General features: G+C 48.4%; 2 protein-coding genes across 2 annotated transcripts; one reads left to right on the forward strand and one right to left on the reverse strand.

Moving 5' to 3' along the window:
- Positions 1-1,455: 1,455 nt before the first annotated feature.
- LOC135625838 (leucine-rich repeat receptor-like serine/threonine-protein kinase BAM1) lies at positions 1,456-5,455 on the reverse strand. The gene is made up of 2 exons (XM_065130938.1): positions 2,592-5,455; positions 1,456-2,087 (listed from the first exon to the last, which is right to left on the reverse strand). Exons 1-2 carry the CDS (start codon positions 5,254-5,256, stop codon positions 1,633-1,635), a joined length of 3,120 nt encoding a protein of 1,039 aa, XP_064987010.1. The 5' UTR covers positions 5,257-5,455; the 3' UTR covers positions 1,456-1,632.
- Positions 5,456-8,731: 3,276 nt separating this feature from the next.
- On the forward strand, positions 8,732-12,084 carry LOC103978485 (serine/threonine-protein kinase-like protein CCR4). The gene has a single exon (XM_009394292.3). It carries the CDS (start codon positions 9,626-9,628, stop codon positions 11,984-11,986), a length of 2,361 nt encoding a protein of 786 aa, XP_009392567.2. The 5' UTR covers positions 8,732-9,625; the 3' UTR covers positions 11,987-12,084.
- The last annotated feature ends 7,167 nt before the right edge of the window (positions 12,085-19,251 follow it).

Consider the following 19,251-nt stretch of genomic DNA (forward strand, 5'->3'; position numbering starts at 1 on the left):
GAAAGTCCTGGGGGACTATCTGATCCCTCATCTCAGGCATGAAGGGAGACCCTTGGTGTGCGTCTACCTCGAGCTCTCCCTTGGACCTGCAAACCTCGTTCTGCACCTCGCCGAGTCGCTGGCTGACGAAGCGCAACTGGGCCCGTAAGGAGTCCGCAGAGAGTGCCTCGGGTTCCGGGCGGCCGCTCGGGTTTGCCATCACTAGATCCCCGAGTGGGGTCGGTCGGACCCGAGGCGAAGTGGGGAACTCTGGAAGTGTTGTGTGGGCCCGAACGGGCGGCTCGTATTGTTGCAGTGGTTGGACTGCAGGCGGGTGCGCCGGATGAGGAACAAGCGGGATGATGGTTTGCACCACATCCATCAGAGCTCGGACTTGACGAGCGAGGTCCTGAAAGGCCTCGGGTGACACAGGCGTCGAGTCGGCGGGGGCGCCGTCGGGCGGCGACAAACCCGGGTCGTTGAATATTTGCCAGCATCGTTCGAAGGTCGTGGTGGGGTGTTCGTCACGATGGCCTCCGTGCGGGGAATGTTCCCCTAAGGCTTCGGTCGGGTGCGACCTGTTAGCCGTGGGCTCGTCTGAGCCGCTCGGGTGATGACCCGACATTCCGGGCCCTCCTTCTAGCGCCAATATGTTGTGGTAAACAACCTCGAGCCGTGGCCTCGAGGCCGACGCGGCTCGGTTCGGGTCCAGAAGGCGGGATCTCCCCGGTGCGGCCCTGGGGTTCGCCGAGGGGGTCGGCCGCGGCGGTCCGATGGGGACGGGATCAGCCGACTCCGCCGGAGGGGGCTCCTCGGCTGGGCACGCGCTCCGTCTGCAGTCCTGCACACAGGTCGGGTCGGGAGACGCGACCCGACCCCTCCGACGATCGAGTCAGTAGGTGGTGGAGGGGTAGAAAGGAGAAGAGGAGTTTGAGGTGTCTCCCTGCTGTTTTCTCTTCTCCGTTGTCCGTCCGGTCCCCCTGCTCGTTCAGAGTGCGAGGGTATTTATAGGGGAGCTTGCCGCTGTTTGATGTGCCCACTTGCAGGGGCAGATGGTGGCGTCTGACATTGGTTTGGCGTGGCGTGAAGAGCCAAGCCTGAACGGGTGTTAATGCGGCTCGGGCTGTGTTCTGGTCCATTTGACCGGGTATCGTCGCGCCGATCGAGGTGTGAGGCGTGACTGATGTCAGCCGAGTCTTATCGTAATTACTATCCTCATCAATCACTATTTAGTTGATTGTTTTGGGAGCTAATTGAATCTTTCTTTTCGACTAAAGAAACCAGCTAAAGCTTCGTAGACTCGAGTAGCAAAGCTTCCGAGGGCAGGAAGGGCCAGTGCAGGCCGCAGAGGAAGAGGAGAGCCCATCGAATGTCCGTCGGCTGTCATCGTCAAATGATGGCAAGGCAACTCACGTAGGAAAGCGACACTAATGCTTATGAATAATTGAAGGGATTTGACAGGAGACGATAGGCAGTGATCAGGAAGGGATTACAAAAGCCAAATGCTATGATGGAAGACTGTATTGTACAATGGACCCGAGTAGAGCTGCGTGACGATGCTGTCATGCTTACTCTGCATCCAGCAAAACCCTGTACACATGTTGAACCGGGAAAAAGCACCGTTATTCCAAGCATTTCCTTACCAAATTCCGTTCAATTCTGAGGAAATAGCTTGCATTGGGTCAAGAGATCAGGACAGAGCTCGTAGCTGTTGGCCTCCTTGTCGGCTCCGCTCCCGTCTTCTCCAGGAGGAGGAGGAGGAGATGGTGGGAGTGGACATTGGTCGTCCGTAACGTGGTGAGGGAACTCGGAGAGCATCTGCACCACCTCCCTCATGGTTGGCCTCTCCACGCTGTTCTCTTGGACGCACAGCATCGAGACGAAGAAGACATGCATGACTTCATCCGTCGGCACACTGCTCAGCCTGCAGTCCACGATGCTTGCGGCGTTCTCTCTTCTGCAGGCGGTGGCCCTCTTGACCCAATGAACTATGTCGACGCCGTCCCCAAAGTCCCCGACCGGGCGCCGGCCGGTGATGAGCTCCAGGAGCACCACCCCGAAGCTGTAGACATCGCTTTTCTCGTCCACCTTGAGAGTGTAGGCATACTCTGCACACAGAATCGCCATGTAAGGGCTCAATGTCAATAACACCAGCATCATGTTCGGAGACAGGGATGAAGTGGGTGGCAACAGCCTCAGCAGTCCCAAGGTAAGAAGAGGGCGAGAATCTTTGGTATCTTGGCACCGAGATGGTGCGCAGCACATGCTTGGCAAAGACATGGAGGAGTTGGGTTGGTGATCTGAGGGCTTCACTTTCACGAAACCCTAGTCTGCTACTGTTGAGCTGCTTTATCGAGCCGAGCTGCCGTCTCCGTCGCCCTCCCCATGCCAATGACTTGGACTTCCATTTGCGATGGTACGATCGCTGACAGTGACTGCTGGTGTTTCCTGACTTGTCTTTATGGGGCGTCTGAGTTGACTATTTAGACTTCAACTAATGTTTGATCGGAGAGAATCTAACTACGGTCCTAATCCAATATACATCCAATCTTTATAATGTAACTGTCGTAAACGATGCAGGAAGCAGGAGCAAATGAAACCGTGCAACTTACCCGGGGCGATGTATCCGTAGGACCCAGCGATGGCAGACATGCACTCGGACCCACCATTGTCTGCCTGCAAGAATCTGGCTAGCCCGAAATCCGCCACGTGTGCCTCAAACTTCGCGTCGAGCAGGATGTTGCTGGACTTCACGTCGCGGTGCACTATCATCGGACTGCAGTCGTGGTGGAGGTAACATAAGCCCCTGGCCGCCGCCACCGCTATCCTGTACCGACGGCCCCAGCTCAGGTGCCCGCCGCCCTTGCCATGCAGCGCCTCCCCCAAGCTCCCGTTGGTCATGTACTCGTACACCAGCACGTTGGTGGCAGAGTCGGAGCAGACGGCGAGCAGCCGGACGATGTTCCGGTGGCGGACGCTCCCCAGCGTCCGGATCTCGGCGCCGAACCCGCCGTCCGATCCCAACGCCGCCAGCCGCTTCACCGCGATCGCGCCGCCGGAGCGGGTCCTTCCCCGGTACACCACCCCGGCGCCGCCGCGCCCCACCACGTTAGCGTCCTTCATGCACCCCAGCACATCCGACGCGCCGAAATCCACCTCGTGGAACGCGGTGAGGCGCCACGTACCGCCGCGGCGCGACCGGGCCCGCACTGTTGCCGCGAGCCCGAGCGCGAGCGAGCACAGCAGAAGCCCCAGTGCGAAGATCAGCTTATAATCGCCATGGGAGTGCCCAGACCGGGCCGCGCCCGCCGCGTCGTCGCACGGGTTGCCGAAACCCGGCCCGCACAGCTTGGGGTTGCCGGAAAAGGCGCTGGCGTTCAAGAAAGCCAACTCCCCCAAGTCCGGCAGCCTGCCGGAGAGGTCGTTGAAGGAGAAATCGGCGGCGGTGAGGCTCCTCATCGCCGCGATCGACCTCGGAATCGGCCCGTTCAATCCATTGCGCGATAGATTCAGATAGTTCAGTATCCCGATTCCGGCGATCTCCGGCGGGATGGGGCCGGAGAGGTTGTTCTGGCTCAGATCGAGGTAGGTGAGCTGGCGGCAAGCTCCGACCTCCGGCGGGATCGAGCCCGATAGGCCATTGCGGCTAAGGTCGAGCTTGACCACATGGCGCAACGAGCCGATCGAACCGGGGACCGGACCGGTCAATCGATTGCCGCTAATTAGCAAGGTTTGGACGGAAGATAGGTTGCGAATCGAGGAGGGAAGAGGTCCAGTGAGTGAATTATCTGAGAGGTTGAGTTGGACCAACTCGGTCGGACTCTGGTCAGGGTCAGAGTTCTCTGGGATTGGACCGGAGAGGTAGTTGGCTTGGAGCTCTAATAGGTTGAGCCGTGGCAAGTAGAGGAGGCCGGAAGGGATGCTTCCATTGAGATAATTCTGACCGAGCCTCGCTCTGGTTAGGCTCAAACACTCGCCTAAGCTCTCAGGGATGGGACCACAAAAGGAGTTCCTCAAGAGGATGAGGACTTTGAGCCTGTTGAACGGGCAGAGGTTTGAGGGGATCTTACCGGTGAACCTGTTCGACGAAATGTCGAGCACGCTGATGCGGCCGCCGGCGCCGAGCTTCTCTGGTATGCCGCCGGTGAAGTTGTTCATGAAGAGCTGGAGAGTGTCCAGTTTGGGCAGCTCAGCGACGAACTCCGGCACCGGCCCGTGCAACCGGTTCATGAAGAGGTTGAGGAGGCTCAGCTCGGTGAGCGCGGCGAGCTGCTGCGGGACTTCTCCTGTGAGCTCGTTGTTGGACAGGTCGAGCGAGACCAGCCTCGTGAGGTTCCCGAGTGACGGCGGCAGCGGGCCGGATAATTCGTTGGTGTGGAGGAAGAGGGTGTCGAGGTTGGTCAAGTAGCCGATCTGGTGGGGAATTCCGCCGCCGAGGCCGCATCTCGACAGGTCGAGATGGGCTAGATCGACCAACTTCCCGAGTTCGACAGGAATGCCGCCGTCGAACACATTGTAGTAGCCCAAGTAGAGCTGCTTGAGGCCTGTGAGATTGCCCAGTTCGCTGGGAATTCGACCTCGGAGATCATTGCCGTTCAGCGAGAGATACTCTAAAGCAGCTAAGCTTCCATAGGTCGCCGGGATTCTTCCAGTGAAGTAGTTGCCACCGAGGTCCAGGTACTTGAGCCTCCTCAAATCTGCGATGCCGAGCGGTAACGAGGCCGTGAAGTTGTTGTCGTAGGCGTCGAACACCTCCAAGCTCGGCAGGCTGGTGTAGTTCCAATCGAGCCCGCCGTTGAACTGATTGGAAGAGATGTTGAGGTATCGGAGACTAGGCAAGTTCGCCACCGTGATCTCACCTTGGAGATGGTTCCCGGATAGGGAGAGGTTGACAAGGGAGTCGATGCCAGAGATCTCGACCGGAACGGAGCCGGAAATGTTGAGGTCGGAGATATCGATCCCGACGACGCGATCGTGCTCGCACCGGACTCCGAACCACGAGCAGACGAAGACCACATTGGAAGTGTTCCAGCTCTCTAGTTCTGGGGTGGAACCATGGAATCCTTCTCTTATAGAAGCTAACGCTAAGGCATCACTCTGAAGCGTAGTGCAAGTGCAAGAACTTAGAAGAGCTAACAGGGTAACAAGTAACAGAGGAACAGGGTCCATCTCCTGAGGTTTCTTCTTCTTGGATCTTCTAGTTGGACATGGTCTTGTGGTCATTGGAGTTCGAAGGATGGAGGACAGAAATGGAGTGTTCAGTGTGCAGAGAAGCATACAAGGCTAAGGAAAGGGAGAGGAGATGAGATAAGAGAAGCTTCAGAGGGTAGTGGTATGGGAGCAGAGGCATCTTTGGAGGAGAGACTTCAGAGTGAAGGAAGAAGAGGATATGGAATAAGTACCTCTTCTATTTTTATGTTCATCAAGAGAGTAATGCTTGCTGATGTGTTGATTCTCCTGCTGCTCTGCTCATGGATTTGCGTGTAGGAAGTGGTTGATGGCTGTGGTTAGAGGTTCACTGCTTATGCCACTTAAGATGGGCAAAAGAAGCAGGGGATAGAGAGAGAGAGAGAGAGAGAGAGAGAGAGAGGGAATGGGAGAGCTGATTTAAATTCTATTAGCAGGACAAAAACACTACTGCATTGGCTGCAGATTGCCTCTTTTTATGCTCAATGTTCTTCACCCAGCCCTCTCTGGATCTGTTGGCGAACGTAGAACAAGCTTGATGTTGAATGATCCTGTTCCAAAACCAGAGATCCAACATCAATTTGTCTTTGACCAACAAAGATTCATAGCTATGGTCAACTCAAGTGAGTCAGGAAACATCATGTTCGTGTGAAACTAGTTACATGAGATGATCACTAGTTTACACACAGGCATTGGTTCCGGCATCCTCCTGGTCTACTCACTTCAGAACCGTACACTGCCATTACAAGTCAATCTTGGGTCACAAGATCTCACCAAAACTGAGTGGTCACTGTATGGTTTCACTCACATAGATGCAAGTGCAAATGGATTACTATGCAGTTGATGATGGCTGAACTATCATTTCAAAAAGCCTACTTCAAATTGGGGTTTTGGCAGGAGGAGGATGAATCATCATGGCAAGGAATCATTGAAGCTTTTGTGAGCTTTATTCTTTGCCTCTTCCTTCCCCACCCCAAGGATATGTAATCTTAAAGAGAAGGCTAGAAAAGCAAAGGAGAGAAAATGTGGGGTTAAATCCCCTCCCACTCCACATGGGAAAGAAAGCTCTTGTATCGTATGGATTCAGATCGGTGCATGATCTCCTTTCTCCCTCTGCCTTTCTAAAGTAGCCTTATTCCTCTCTTAGATCTCCTTTTTACTACTGCAGACTTTTGTGACTCACCCTTCCAAGTCCCTTAGCAAGGGTGACTCTGTTTTCTGAGAGGTCACAATACGAGCCTTTATTTCATTACAGTGCAAGAAGCGAGTGGTCTGTCACTGGGGTTCACACACCACTAAATGACCGAGGCAGGTTGATGGATTGCCAGTGGTTTAGGCAACAAGTTCTTTCTTTCTGAAAGACCATTCTGAATCCGTATGCACAGAAAGATTCATCAAAGATGAGATGCGGAATGATGGTGAGTAAATGTGCATTGAGTTCTATAGTTGAGTTTGATGAATACGGTAAGGATTCTTTGCTTCTTCCATGCTGCTGCCCTTCTTCCTACAGCTTCAGAGGGCATCAACAGGCTTTCTTACAGGAAGATCACTTTATGAACTTAGCAGACTGGCCTAATGAGGTCTGCAAATAAGCACTTACGTACTGCTTCATCCAGACACAGGTAATTTGCGATTGCAGACACTTTGGTTCGGGAGAGGGATTTAGCGTTTCACATCGATGGTCTCAGTAAAAGGAAGATTGAAATGCCACTTTTTGTGTCGAAAACATCATATCATAATCATACTCTGCCATCAGCTGAATGATTGCCGAGTGGAACACTACTCCCCTATCTTTCTTTGATATCCCATGCACATTGATATCTGCCAAAAAGCTGGTCTTCATTCGTGGAGGAGATGGAGATGAAGGCCCTCTAAAAGCTAAAGTGCAAGGCACAGCCTTTTTTATCTTTGTTGCATGGTGCACTTCAACTTATATTATATTGAATGAAAGGAGGCCATCATCATAGGGAAGAAAGTAAAGCAGGAACACAGAGTTCTTCCTCGAGATCTATACAAGCTTTGGAGCTCAGTCTGCCTTCCAGGAGAAGAGAGTATCTATGGAAGGTGCCAAGGTTCTCCCTTTGTGCTGCAACGAATGACACGAGAGGTGAAAGGATCTGAATGAGGACATGAGCTTCATTGTTTGAATGCCTGTTCATTTGATTTCTGCTGTTTCTCGGCACACAGTCACAAGAAACAAACATCTCAAGAGTCCAGCCTTCGGACATACGATCAGAGGATGAAGACAAACAGCCCATGCTTTGTTCACCTCCATGACACGGTTGAACTCTACCTCACATAATCTGCACACCCTGCTTTGTTTGCTTGCGTTCAAGTTATATGTGCCGCTGCTGCTGTTGTTGCTCAGGTATCTTAACACCCCTCTCTGCATCAAGTTTGCCTGCCAGTGATCTATAAAAGAAAGGGAAACTTTGTCTCTTATCTCTGCTCAAATTGTAATGGCAGGAAGGTACGCTGTTCACGTCGCAGAAGGACGGCTGACATCTGAATCTGTATCCATCTATCTATCTATCATACTCTTAAAGTATGAAATGTTTGCAATGCTTGAATTCAAAAGACAAGATTGGGTCACTGGAACGAAGGTCAATGATGGTGATCCAGATTTCTTGACTGCAAATGACATCGATGGAATCCAAGATTGAAACAATATTATGTAGAATTGTTTGAAGTTGAGCTAATTAAACTGTGTGTGAATGGCCTTAGATTGATTGATTGTGACTCATAATAATGTTCTACAGCTCAATATGTAGGTCAGTGCTCAAAGAAAACTTGAATATGAACAAGTGGCCCCATCTCTCTTCTTCTCCCTTGCAGCAGTCATTAGTCCAACATAAGAGTATCTAACTGTAGCTTTCATGGTATTACCATGACTGTTTATCCCAATAAAAATATACTTGCAAATTGTGATTTAAAGGGTAAGACCAAATCATTGATATAAAGTGGGAACATGTTTTGCATTACTCTATGGTATTATCAGAGGTCAGATATTATATCTTCTCCATCTACAGCATTGTGATGTGGATCCAAACACTTTTTTTGCTGAGAAAATATGCATTTTTTTTTGGCAACTTGATACACTCAGAGATTGATGAAGACTGGACAAAGCATGACCTCCCTTGGTTTTGGTGAATAAAGTAGTTAAATATATGTTCTTCTGACCAACATCTATCAAAAGTCAAAAACAGCTTATCTTCATCTCATTAATCACTTGCTGCTTCCTCACATAATGGCTGGAGTAGATTGACATAGAAGACTAGTGATTCTATTCTTTTCTATCAACAACTCCAAGAAAAGAAGAAAATGTTGAGCGTGTTTGGACTTGTTGAGTTTGGTTGGTGATGTTCACAGAGAGTCTTCAAACTTGGCTTGCTGCTCCCTCTGCTCATGATTGATTTGTAGACACAAACAACCAATTGTTTCTGCACCTCACCAAGTTGATCTTTCTTGGATTGGCCTCTCTGGGTATGGGAGGTCCCAATACAAGAAAGCTCCTGTTCTTGAGGTTTTTATGCTCTCAGGATGGCTTCTCTGCCCAAAAGAAGAGGCCAACATGGAAAGGTCAAACAGGTTTTGTGTGAAGTTTTCTTCAGAGGTGGGGGGAGGGGGGCCTAAACAACCACCGTCTTATGTGCGGTTGTCATGATCTGCACGCTTCCTTCAGAAGCTGACAAGCCTTTCCAAAGCCCTCAACCAAAAATGCCAAACCCCACCAACCCTATCTATTCAAGGAGAAGACTCGAGTATGGTTTGGGCCACAGAAGTGCTTCTTACTTGGTGTTTGAAGATTCCACATTTCCATTGTCTATATCAGTTTGTTGGCTGCAAGAATCTGATTACATGTATGATGCTATCATTGCTGATGGTGAGATCGATAAGTTCTTCTACCGCGACTGCTTTACATCCTCTCAATCCCATCACTTGCCATGCTTCGTTCTTTGTGTTCAAAAGCCAAAGCAAAATCCTTCTTTTCCAGTATATTATGTCAATAGTGATTCTCATCATTTCTCTCTATCGAAGTTCTCATCATTTCTCTTTTTATCTTCGGGTTGTGAGAGAGACTAAATCTTCGTATCATCATCAGATTGGCGACCCCTTCTCCACAGTCCTTTTGACAATAGACAGCTGACAACAGATCGAGTATGGAATGAGTCAGACGAGACTTTGTGGCTGAAGGGAACTCAGAAAGAGTATTCCTGAGAGGTTCTTACACGATGGACTTGGTCTGTGCACTGACGTACCTAAACCCGCGTCTGCACCGTCTTCAACCCCAACAAAACCATCACCTCCCACCCCTTGGAATTAACAATGATCCGAAAGACGAGTTCAATTCTTCAAGCTCATCTTCCTCTCTTTCTCTCTCCCCCACTATTCCTCCTCGTTCCGTCTCTTCCTGTGTTACGATGATATACGCCATCCTCTTTGCCGCCCTTCGCCTCCGATGCGTCCTCCAAGCTTCGTGCTCCTCCTCCTGGTCCTTCTTTCGATCTCTTTGCCGGCCAGTGTTGCTTCTCCTCTGTCGACGGTAGCTATATCCCGTGCGTCCAACACGACGGTGGTTTGTGCTGTGGTTCGTTCCATAGCCAACGATGAGTACGAGCTGAGTTGCACCAGCCTGCCCACGGGGCTCCAACTCACGTACACGTCGGGCAACATCTCCTCCTCCGCCATCGCTGGCGGTGAGGGATTCCTGTGCTTCCTCCGCATGTCCACCAATGTCTCCACCATGGTGTGGTGGGGCTTCTATCAGGAATCCGACTACTATGGCTCGTCGCGGGACTACAAGAGGGTCTACCGTGGGCCGCCCCTCTCTGACCTCTCGGCTGGAGACTCGCGTGTTTGCGGCATCCATGCCGGAGGCCGCCCCATTTGCTGGCGATGGAAGCAGCTGGTCTTCCCGGAGGGGGTAAGATTCTCTGACATCGCCGTCGGCCGGGACTTCGTCTGCGGATTGTTACGGGGCTCCATGGAGATCCGGTGCTTCGGAAATGACACCGGCGTCGTGGGCCACGAGCCGACGGGGTCGTATCGGACGATCGCCGCCGGATCCCGGCACGCCTGCGCGGTGTCCAGGGAAGGCAAACTGGTCTGCTGGGGAGCGGGGGCGCCAGCAATGGGACCGACTCCGTCCGAGATCAGCTCATTGGCCTTGGGGGAGAACAAGACGTGCGCCCTCGGAAGCCAAGGAAGAGTGACGTGCTGGGGAGAGAGGTCGAATTTGCCGTGCAGCCTCAACGACACCCAGTTCATGGCGATTCAAGCAAAGGGCAGCGCCATCTGTGGGATCCTCAGGGTGGACTACTCGTTGTATTGTTGGGGCAGCGACGTTTTCGATCACAATCCGGTCGTCTACGCGAACGTGTTGCCCGGCACTTGCGTGCCGATATCTAGTTGTCGCTGCGGCGTCCTGGAAGGCTCCGGCACACTGTGCGACAGAGGAAGCGCCGTCTGCCGTCTATGCGAGGCCGAGAAAATATCGAATCCGACGGCATCTCCGACTCCTTCCTCTCCTCCTCCTCCTCCATCGACAAACAGAGCCGAGACTTCTCACAAGAGGAGAACGGTTTTCGTGGTGATAGGCTCCGTCGGGCTCGCCCTCGGGGTTGCGGCATCGTTCTGCTTCTGTCTGCTCCACTTCGGTCGATGCAATGGCCGCGTCCACGACTTGGGCGGAATGCACAGCGCGGCGGCAGGGGCGCTGCCTCCGGCCGTTCCGTCAGCGCTCGCGAGGCCGCACGGCTCGGAAACCTCGCACACGCCGATCGAGTGGCGATTTAGCTCGCTGGTCGGCGGAGGCCGCAGTCCCATGTTGGAGGAATTCCCGCTGTCAGTCCTCCTCGCCGCGACAGACAACTTCGCAGAGTCCCACAAGACCGGCTCCGGCAGCTTCGGGTCGGTCTACCGAGCCACGCTGGACGACGGCCGCGTCGTGGCCATCAAGCGGGCCGAGACGTCGGCCTCGACGTCGAACACCCACGCCGCCCCCGCATCAGCAGCGGCCGAGAACAAGCGCCACGACAAGGAGTCGGCGTTCCTCTCCGAGCTCGCCCTCCTCTCCAGGGTGAACCATAAGAACCTGGTGCGCCTGCTGGGCTACTGCAAGCAGGGCGCGGAGCGCGTCCTCGTCTACGAGTTCATGACCAACGGCACACTCCACGACCAGCTCCACAAGCTCCCGGGCGCCAGCCTCGCGTCGTGGAGCGCGCGTCTCCGGGTCGCGCTCGACGCCGCGCGCGGGCTCGAGTACCTCCACACCTACGCCGTCCCTCCCATCATCCACCGTGACATCAAGTCCTCCAACATCCTGCTCGACGACACATGGACGGCCAAGGTCTCCGATTTCGGCCTCTCCCTAATGAACCCGGTCGACGAGGAACAGGGTCCGGTCCGGACCGCCGGCACGGTCGGCTACATGGACCCCGAGTACTATCGCCTCCAGCACCTGACCGCCAAGAGCGACGTCTACAGCTTCGGCGTCGTGCTACTGGAGCTGCTCACCGGGTGCAAGGTGATCCGGCGGTACGACGACAGCGGCACGCCAAAGAACATAGTGGAGTTCGCGGTGCCGCACATCGTGGCCCACGACATCCACCGGGTGCTCGACCCGAACCTCCCGCCCCCGATACCGTGCGAGATCGAGGCGGTCACCTACGTCGGCTTCCTGGCGATCGACTGCGTGAGTCCGGAGGGCCGAGAGCGGCCGACCATGACCGAGGTCGTCGACGGGCTGGAGCGGGCCGTGGCGGCTTGCGACACGCCGGCTGGGTCCCTGGACCGGTCCACCACGGTCCGGTCCATCTGAACCGCCGATGCGAAGCGGCTCGCACGTCTTCCCAATTCTTTTTTTTTTTTTTTTGTAATCTATAATTCATTGGTTGAATAAAAAGATATTTTTATGCCTCTGAGTGCTTTAAAATTCGGGCTACTATTGTTGGAGGAAGATGGTGGGATGTGACATTTGGCTAGTGGAGTTGTATCCCACTTCTTGCAATCTCATATGGGATGGGGACGCACCAAACCAACGCAAGTCACGGGAACGTGGAAGACCATTCCGCGGTGTGTGACATATTAAATGTGGCTCGCCAGCAAACAAAGAAAGAAAGGACTGATTCAAGCTGTGTTGGCCTGAAGCCATGGGAGACGCATTCCTGACAATGTTGACTATGGAATTCAGGTGGATATTTCAGTGTGTGCAATTGATGCCATTGTTTCGAGCATGTCATGGTTGATGAGGTCAATGAGTTACGCAGGCTGCAGTTTTGGGTTTAGTAGGCCAAGTGAATACGTTGGATAGGTCCATGTTTCTGATGGTGTATTATTTATTTTTATTAGGATACCGTTACCATCATTAGGGCATTTGGGTACTCTGATGTCAATGCCACTGCATCATTTGCTGGGACGAGTACATTAATGTTTCACCGGTTGGAACCCTAATAAGCTACCTAATTAAATTACTGCAAGCTGTGTGCCCCCATGCCTTGCGCAGGATAAATATTTTAATGGTTGGGAGATTGTGGAATCTATAATGTATATTTTAAATTGGATTGAGTTTGATTGCGTCCACATGTTGAATTAGGATATTGAAGGAAAAATTAAATTGACACCGTGATCAAATATTTATAGTGGTAGAATCCTTTAAATTATAGTTTAATACCAAGTATACAATCAGTTAATCTCTATTCAAACACATGATCATCACATAATGTCTAAGGTGAAAGGAGAAAATGATCACCCTCCACTTATCCGCCCACATGGGTAAGGATCCAAAATAGACGATTATGTGTTGTGCCCCTTATATCGCTTATGTGAATAAGAGGCTAATAAGAAAGTCTTGGAGACGGTTAGATATTGTCTATAAAATATTCAATGAAATATCTTATCCCTTTACAATATTGTATGAAAGTTTATATCCAATACAATGAATATAGGGTTATCTTTTTTGACTACTCGTGTCCATACTCAAATATTTTGAATTACTAATTTGGATATCGGAGGGATCGAGTCAGAAAACCTCTTCCGACCTCAATCATCATGCATATGGCACCTTAGGAGATCGACATTTCCATCTCGCTCAGACAACCATACACATACGGATTCAAATCATGTCGAGCTGACTAGGACATCAATGACTTATTTCCTTAATATTTTTAGTGCTAGAAGAATGACTATCACATAAACACACACCTACCCATCCTTACAACGAACGCTTGAGCGAGGAGGCTTTGCTCTCGACCAATAGTATTTTTACTCAAGGGAGGCAATAACCACCTTTTTTGTGCATGAATGCATTGATCTCGGTGCAAATATCTATGTGATATTGGCGTCTATTCAATAATCTAAATCTCTCACCCTTGGAGATGACCCACAAGCCACCTGCTCGTCTCTACTGATGTATTCTTAAATCTCACCTAACAAGTGCAAATGCTAACGAGTATGATATAAATCATCACTCCACTTTTATCTCGTTAACCTAACAAGTGAAACCACCAACTTAGTTATAGTCATCGGCTCAACCATCGACACCAACACCCATCGAGGTTCCCTAACCCGACGTGGTATCAATATCTCAGGAGTGCCCAAGACCCATTGAACCGCCAGTTAAGGGGCATTTCACTCCTCAACCTTAAAATTTAGTAGACCATACCACCATTCTATCCTACCTAAATTTGAGACTCAATCGACAAATTCAATGAAGATTCTATGCAGATCCAACTATGGCAAATGAATCAACATTTGGATAAGACATGACAAAAGTTTCAACAATCCAAAGGGGAAATGCTAGTTATCCCCACCTCTGGTCGGTCATCATTTACCTAGAAAATTTAGAAGGAATCGATCCAATGGACTTTTGCAGCCTGTTGTTATAGGCATTCGATGGCAATATTGACTTAATAGAGCACATTATAACTTTTCATGCTCAAATATCATTGTATGGTACTTCAGATATCCTAATGTACCGTACCCTCTTGACCACACTTAGAGGCCTAGCATGAAAATAGTATGCTCGCTTAAAGCCACTTTTCATTAGTTCTTTTATCTAGCAAGCGAGCGAGTTCAAAATTCACTTCCTTAGGAACGTGTGCTCGAGACTATCGATGGCAATGCTTATTGGACTTAAGCAAGGGAAGGAAAACATAGTTGCAAACTTCATCATTCAGTTCACGAGTGAGATCCAAGGCATGCTAGATACTCATATGTCACTCATAATATAAACCTTTATGATAGGGCTAAGGCCCTATCGCCTCTTATAGTCATTAATAGAGAGTCAATCAGTAGCTCTGTCAAAGGTACTTCAAATGGCCAATCAATATATTATTGTCATGGTAATGGTCTTGGGCAAGCATAAGGAATCACGTAAGAGAGTGAAGAAATGGCCACAATCAACCCCGACCATGAGGTTACCACGATAAGGGAGAATGAATGACCTAAGATACCTCACCCAAGATTCGAGCTGACTCTCCTAAATATGACTAGAACTAAAATTTTTCTACAAATAAAAGAGAATAGACTCTTAAAAGATCCTTACCCGATAAAGACACTATTGATAAAAACAGATAAGTCTAAATGCTATTGATTCTACTAGAATTATGACCTTAACCCAAATCATGACGATGCCTTAATAAGTTTTTTGTGGATGATTAATGCTTGGGCCAAGAGAGTCATGATTGACACAGATAGCTCTATTGATATCCTCTACTATGATGCTTTCCAAAAACTCGAACTATCAACTAACAACCTTATCCCTATAACTTATTCACTAGTAGGGTTCACTGGCAACTCTATCTCGCCTTGTGGGATGGTGAACCTACACATCAAATTCGGAGACGAGGCTTGCTTCAAAATAATTCTAACTAAATTTATGGTAGTATATGTCTCTCAGCATATAACATGACACAAATTGATACACTAAATAGACTAAGGGCAATGGTATCAACCTACTATATGGTGATGAAGTTCCCAACGAAGATTGGCATTGAAGAGTTAAGAAGTAATTCAAAAGAGTTGTGCTAGTACTACATGATGATGGTCTCCCTACCAAAGAAAGCCTGACTTGAAGTGTCACCTATAGACCCCTAAGACTTCGCTAAGTCCATCCTATGTCCTAAGCTAGTGGAGCTACTAATTAAAGCACCCCTAGACAACCTGAAACTTTGGAAAGCTGAAGTCAGTGACCCAACTAGATCCCGAGTTAAGCTAAAGCCAAAATAAGAATGGTCATATCAAATCATCGAGGTCGCCCAAGATGAAACCTATTGCCTTGGGATAACATAAGGCATGGCTCCTTCAAGGACATATCATATTATAAATTTAAAGATGTTTTACTCTTGAGACATCCCTTGGGTTTAGGTCGGGGTGACTATGTCCCGAGCGTCAAGCCTTGGTCTATCATGCCTTTGGTGTCAGTTGTAAAAAATATATTTTTAGAGTATAGGTGTTGCAAGTTGAGGAAAAAAAAATATTACTTGAAAAAGACTACACTAACTCGATCAAGTCTCTACATCCAAAATGAGACATTGATCTACCGAGGTGGAGACTACTCAGGTGGACAAGCCACACGATGTAGCAAGGAAAGACATGAGAACTAAGTCGGATATGTAGACTTGACAACTTGGTAAAGACCAATACCTTATAAGATAAGACAATGATCACCTCCCCCTGAAACCTCACAACTTGCTCGACGAGCCCATAGTAGTATGCCCTTATCGAACTTAGCTCTTGGCAAAGCATCGGTCGCCCTCTTCTAGTTGTCTCGCCAGCTTGACTCCTCGAGCCTCTACCTTAGTGATAAGTGCTGAGTCTCCCCTTTTCCTCTTCAGCCCCTTCACCTTCTTGTAGAGATTTGTCGATCATGAGGGATCACTAATTAATGACGAGATGCATGCATTAAGAAAACCCAACCTATGTTATAAGAAACATGCTACGATGAGAGACATAATACAAAATGTACCCAAGGTGTATGTATCAGAAAAACTTGACCTATATTACAAAAAACCCGTCATAGCAGGAGGCACAAAACCAAATGCGCCTAAGGTGTAAAACCAAATGTGCTTAAGACGCAAAAGTTAGGAAAACCCAACCCTAGTAAGAAGAAATCTATCATGACGGGAGGCATAAGAGATGTATCCAAGGCATATAAGTTAAAAAATCCCAACCCACATGAGAGTAAATTCATCACGACGAGAGACACAAGGGAAACAATGGCCAAAGAAGGAAGATAGAGCATCGACTACTCCTTTACTTAATGTAGGTAAGCTATTGTCTAATATAGTCCATCAGCCTAAAGACCCATAAAAAAAGAAAAAGAAGATACGAGCACCTCGTGCAAAAAAAAGGGTCCCCACTTGAGGTGGGTCCCTTAACAATAGGAGGGGCAAGTCGATGGTGGACTATTGCCATGTCGGGAAACATGAACCCCTCCTCCGTTTCTTAAGGTATGGAGGTCAGGAAACTCGACCTCCTCTTCCACAATAAACAAAGGAAGAGACCATCTCAACACCACCTATAGTCGAAGGTGTAGAGGTTGGGAAACTTGACTTCCACCACGATAAACAAAGGAGGAGTTCACCTCTGCACCGTTTGCAGCACGCATTAGCTCCTCTCGCAGCTCGCCTTAATAACGAGTAGGGGAAGAGGTTAATAACGAGAGGCTTCATAGTATCCCCGTTGTGGACCCATTACCCGACATGGGTCCCTTAGGGATCAGCATAAGAAGAGGAGCAATACTTGCTACTTGTCTCGACTCCCCTCGTAGCTTCGTTTGATAATAAGAAAAGGAAGAGGGGTAGGTCAGTAGAGGTGTTTCACAACATCCTCATGATAGACCCATTACTAGACATGGGTCCCTCAAGGACAAGCATAGGAGGATCCTATCTCCACACCACCTATAGTTTACCTCAGCCCCTCTTAAAGACCGCCTCAACTACGAGTAGAGCAAGAGGATTAGGTCGGTGACAAGGGATTCACAACATCCCTACCGTAGACTTATTGCTCGATGTTGATCCCTCGGAGATGAGTAGAGGAGGAGCCCACCTCTACACTAGATGTAGCTTGCCTCGACTCCTCTCGTAACCCACCTCAATGACGAGTAGAGGAAGAGAGGCAAGTCGATGATGAGAGGCTTCATAACATCCCTACTGTAGACCCGTTGCCCATAATAAGTCCCTCAATGATGAGTAGAGGATGAGGGGCACCACTTGTAGCCTGTCTTGGCTCCTCTTGCAGCCTGCCTCGACAACGAGTAGAGGAAGAGGTTTGTGTTGGGAAAAACCTATTAAAGCGGAATAATTCTTTTCCCTCTTTGTGTATCAAAATGGGTTCCTTATCAAAATATCAACTTGATATCAAAATGTAAATATCAACCAGAGTAGTATAAATAGTAGAGTAATAAATAAATCATACAACGAGACCAAATTTTTAACGTAAAAAATCCAATGTGGGAAAAATCACGGGACCGTAATCCACCTCAAACTTCCACTATCAATAGTAATGATAACATGTTTGCAATAAGTCTTCTCTAAAATAACCAGATGATCACAATAACATTAATACTATATATCTTGGCTCAAGAATAGCATATCTTCATCACATACATGGATCTTATCATGAGAGAATTTTAGGTCTCACAAAGTGGGTATAGCAGAAAAGTACCTAAGAGAGGGTAAATTATAAATCAACACATTAGGATTATAGAGCTTACTGCAAGGATTCTCTGTATAAAATTTGGGCTAAAACTAACAACTTTTGGCTTCTGATCGTCAAGCAGAAAACTCAAAGTCCTAATGTACGCTCTAGTTGCCCTCAAAAACTTCGCTGCACACGTCGTGCACGTCTCTTTTTAATTACTAATTTGGGCTCAAAAGACCCATTTGTCCAAACCCACATATGAGTTGGATCCAACAATTCTCCCCCTCCAGCTCATATGGTGGGTTGTACTAAGCCCGCTCTTCACCTACATGCTTCAAGCTTCTTCTTAAGCAAAGACTTTATCAACATATCTGATCCATTCTCATTGGTATGTGCACCTTTTCCAACTGTAATTTTTTCATCTCAAGCACTTCACAAATCCAGTGATATCTCACATCAATATGCTTGGATCTAGAATGGTATATTGAATTCTTGGAGAGGTGAATGACGCTCTAACTATCATAGTAAACAATATATGCTTCTTGTTTCAAGCCCAATTCCTACAGAAACTTTTTCATCCATAAAGCTTCCTTGCATGTTTCAGTAATTGCTATGTATTATACTTCTGTGGTTGATAGAGCAATACAATTCTATAACTTAGACTGCCAAGAGATTGCTCCCCCTACAAATATCATCAAGAACCCCGAAGTGGACTTCTTGGAATCAGTATCACCTGCCATGTCTGCATCTGTGTAACCTTCTAACATAGGTTCATCACTGCCGAAACATAAACACAACCTGGAAGTACCTCTTAGATATCTTAATATCCATTTCACTACTGCCCAATGTTCCTTTCCAGGATTAGAGAGAAATCGGCTGACAACTCCAACTGCTTGAGCTATATCTGGCCTAGTATAAACCATAGTATACATCAAACTGCCTACTGCAAATGAGTAAGACACTCTGGACATTTCTTCTTTTTCTTTCTCACTTGTAGGACATTGTTTCGAACTAAGCTTGAAATGATCTACAAGTGGAGAACTAACTGCTTTGGATTTACTCATATTGAATCTTTCAAGAACCTTTTCAATATAAGTCTCCTGAGATAGTCAAATCTTCCTTTTCTTCCTATCATGAAGAATATTTATGCCAAGTATTTGTTTCACCGATCCCAAGTCTTTCATGGCAAAAGACTTACTTAGCTTTCTTTTAAGTTTTTTAATTTTACCAGCATTATGGCCAATAATCAGCATATCATCAACATATAGTGAGAGAATAATGAAATCAGCATCTTAAAATTTCATCATAAATACACAATAATCAGATGTGGTTCTATCATACCCTTAACTCATCATAAAGGAATCAAACTTCTTGTACCACTTTTTAGGTGCCTGTTTGAATCTATATAAGTTTTTCCTAAGCTTATACACCAGATTTTCTTTT

Source organism: Musa acuminata, chromosome BXJ1-3, assembly GCF_036884655.1.
Source record: "Musa acuminata AAA Group cultivar baxijiao chromosome BXJ1-3, Cavendish_Baxijiao_AAA, whole genome shotgun sequence".
In the NCBI taxonomy this organism is placed as follows: domain Eukaryota; kingdom Viridiplantae; phylum Streptophyta; class Magnoliopsida; order Zingiberales; family Musaceae; genus Musa; species Musa acuminata.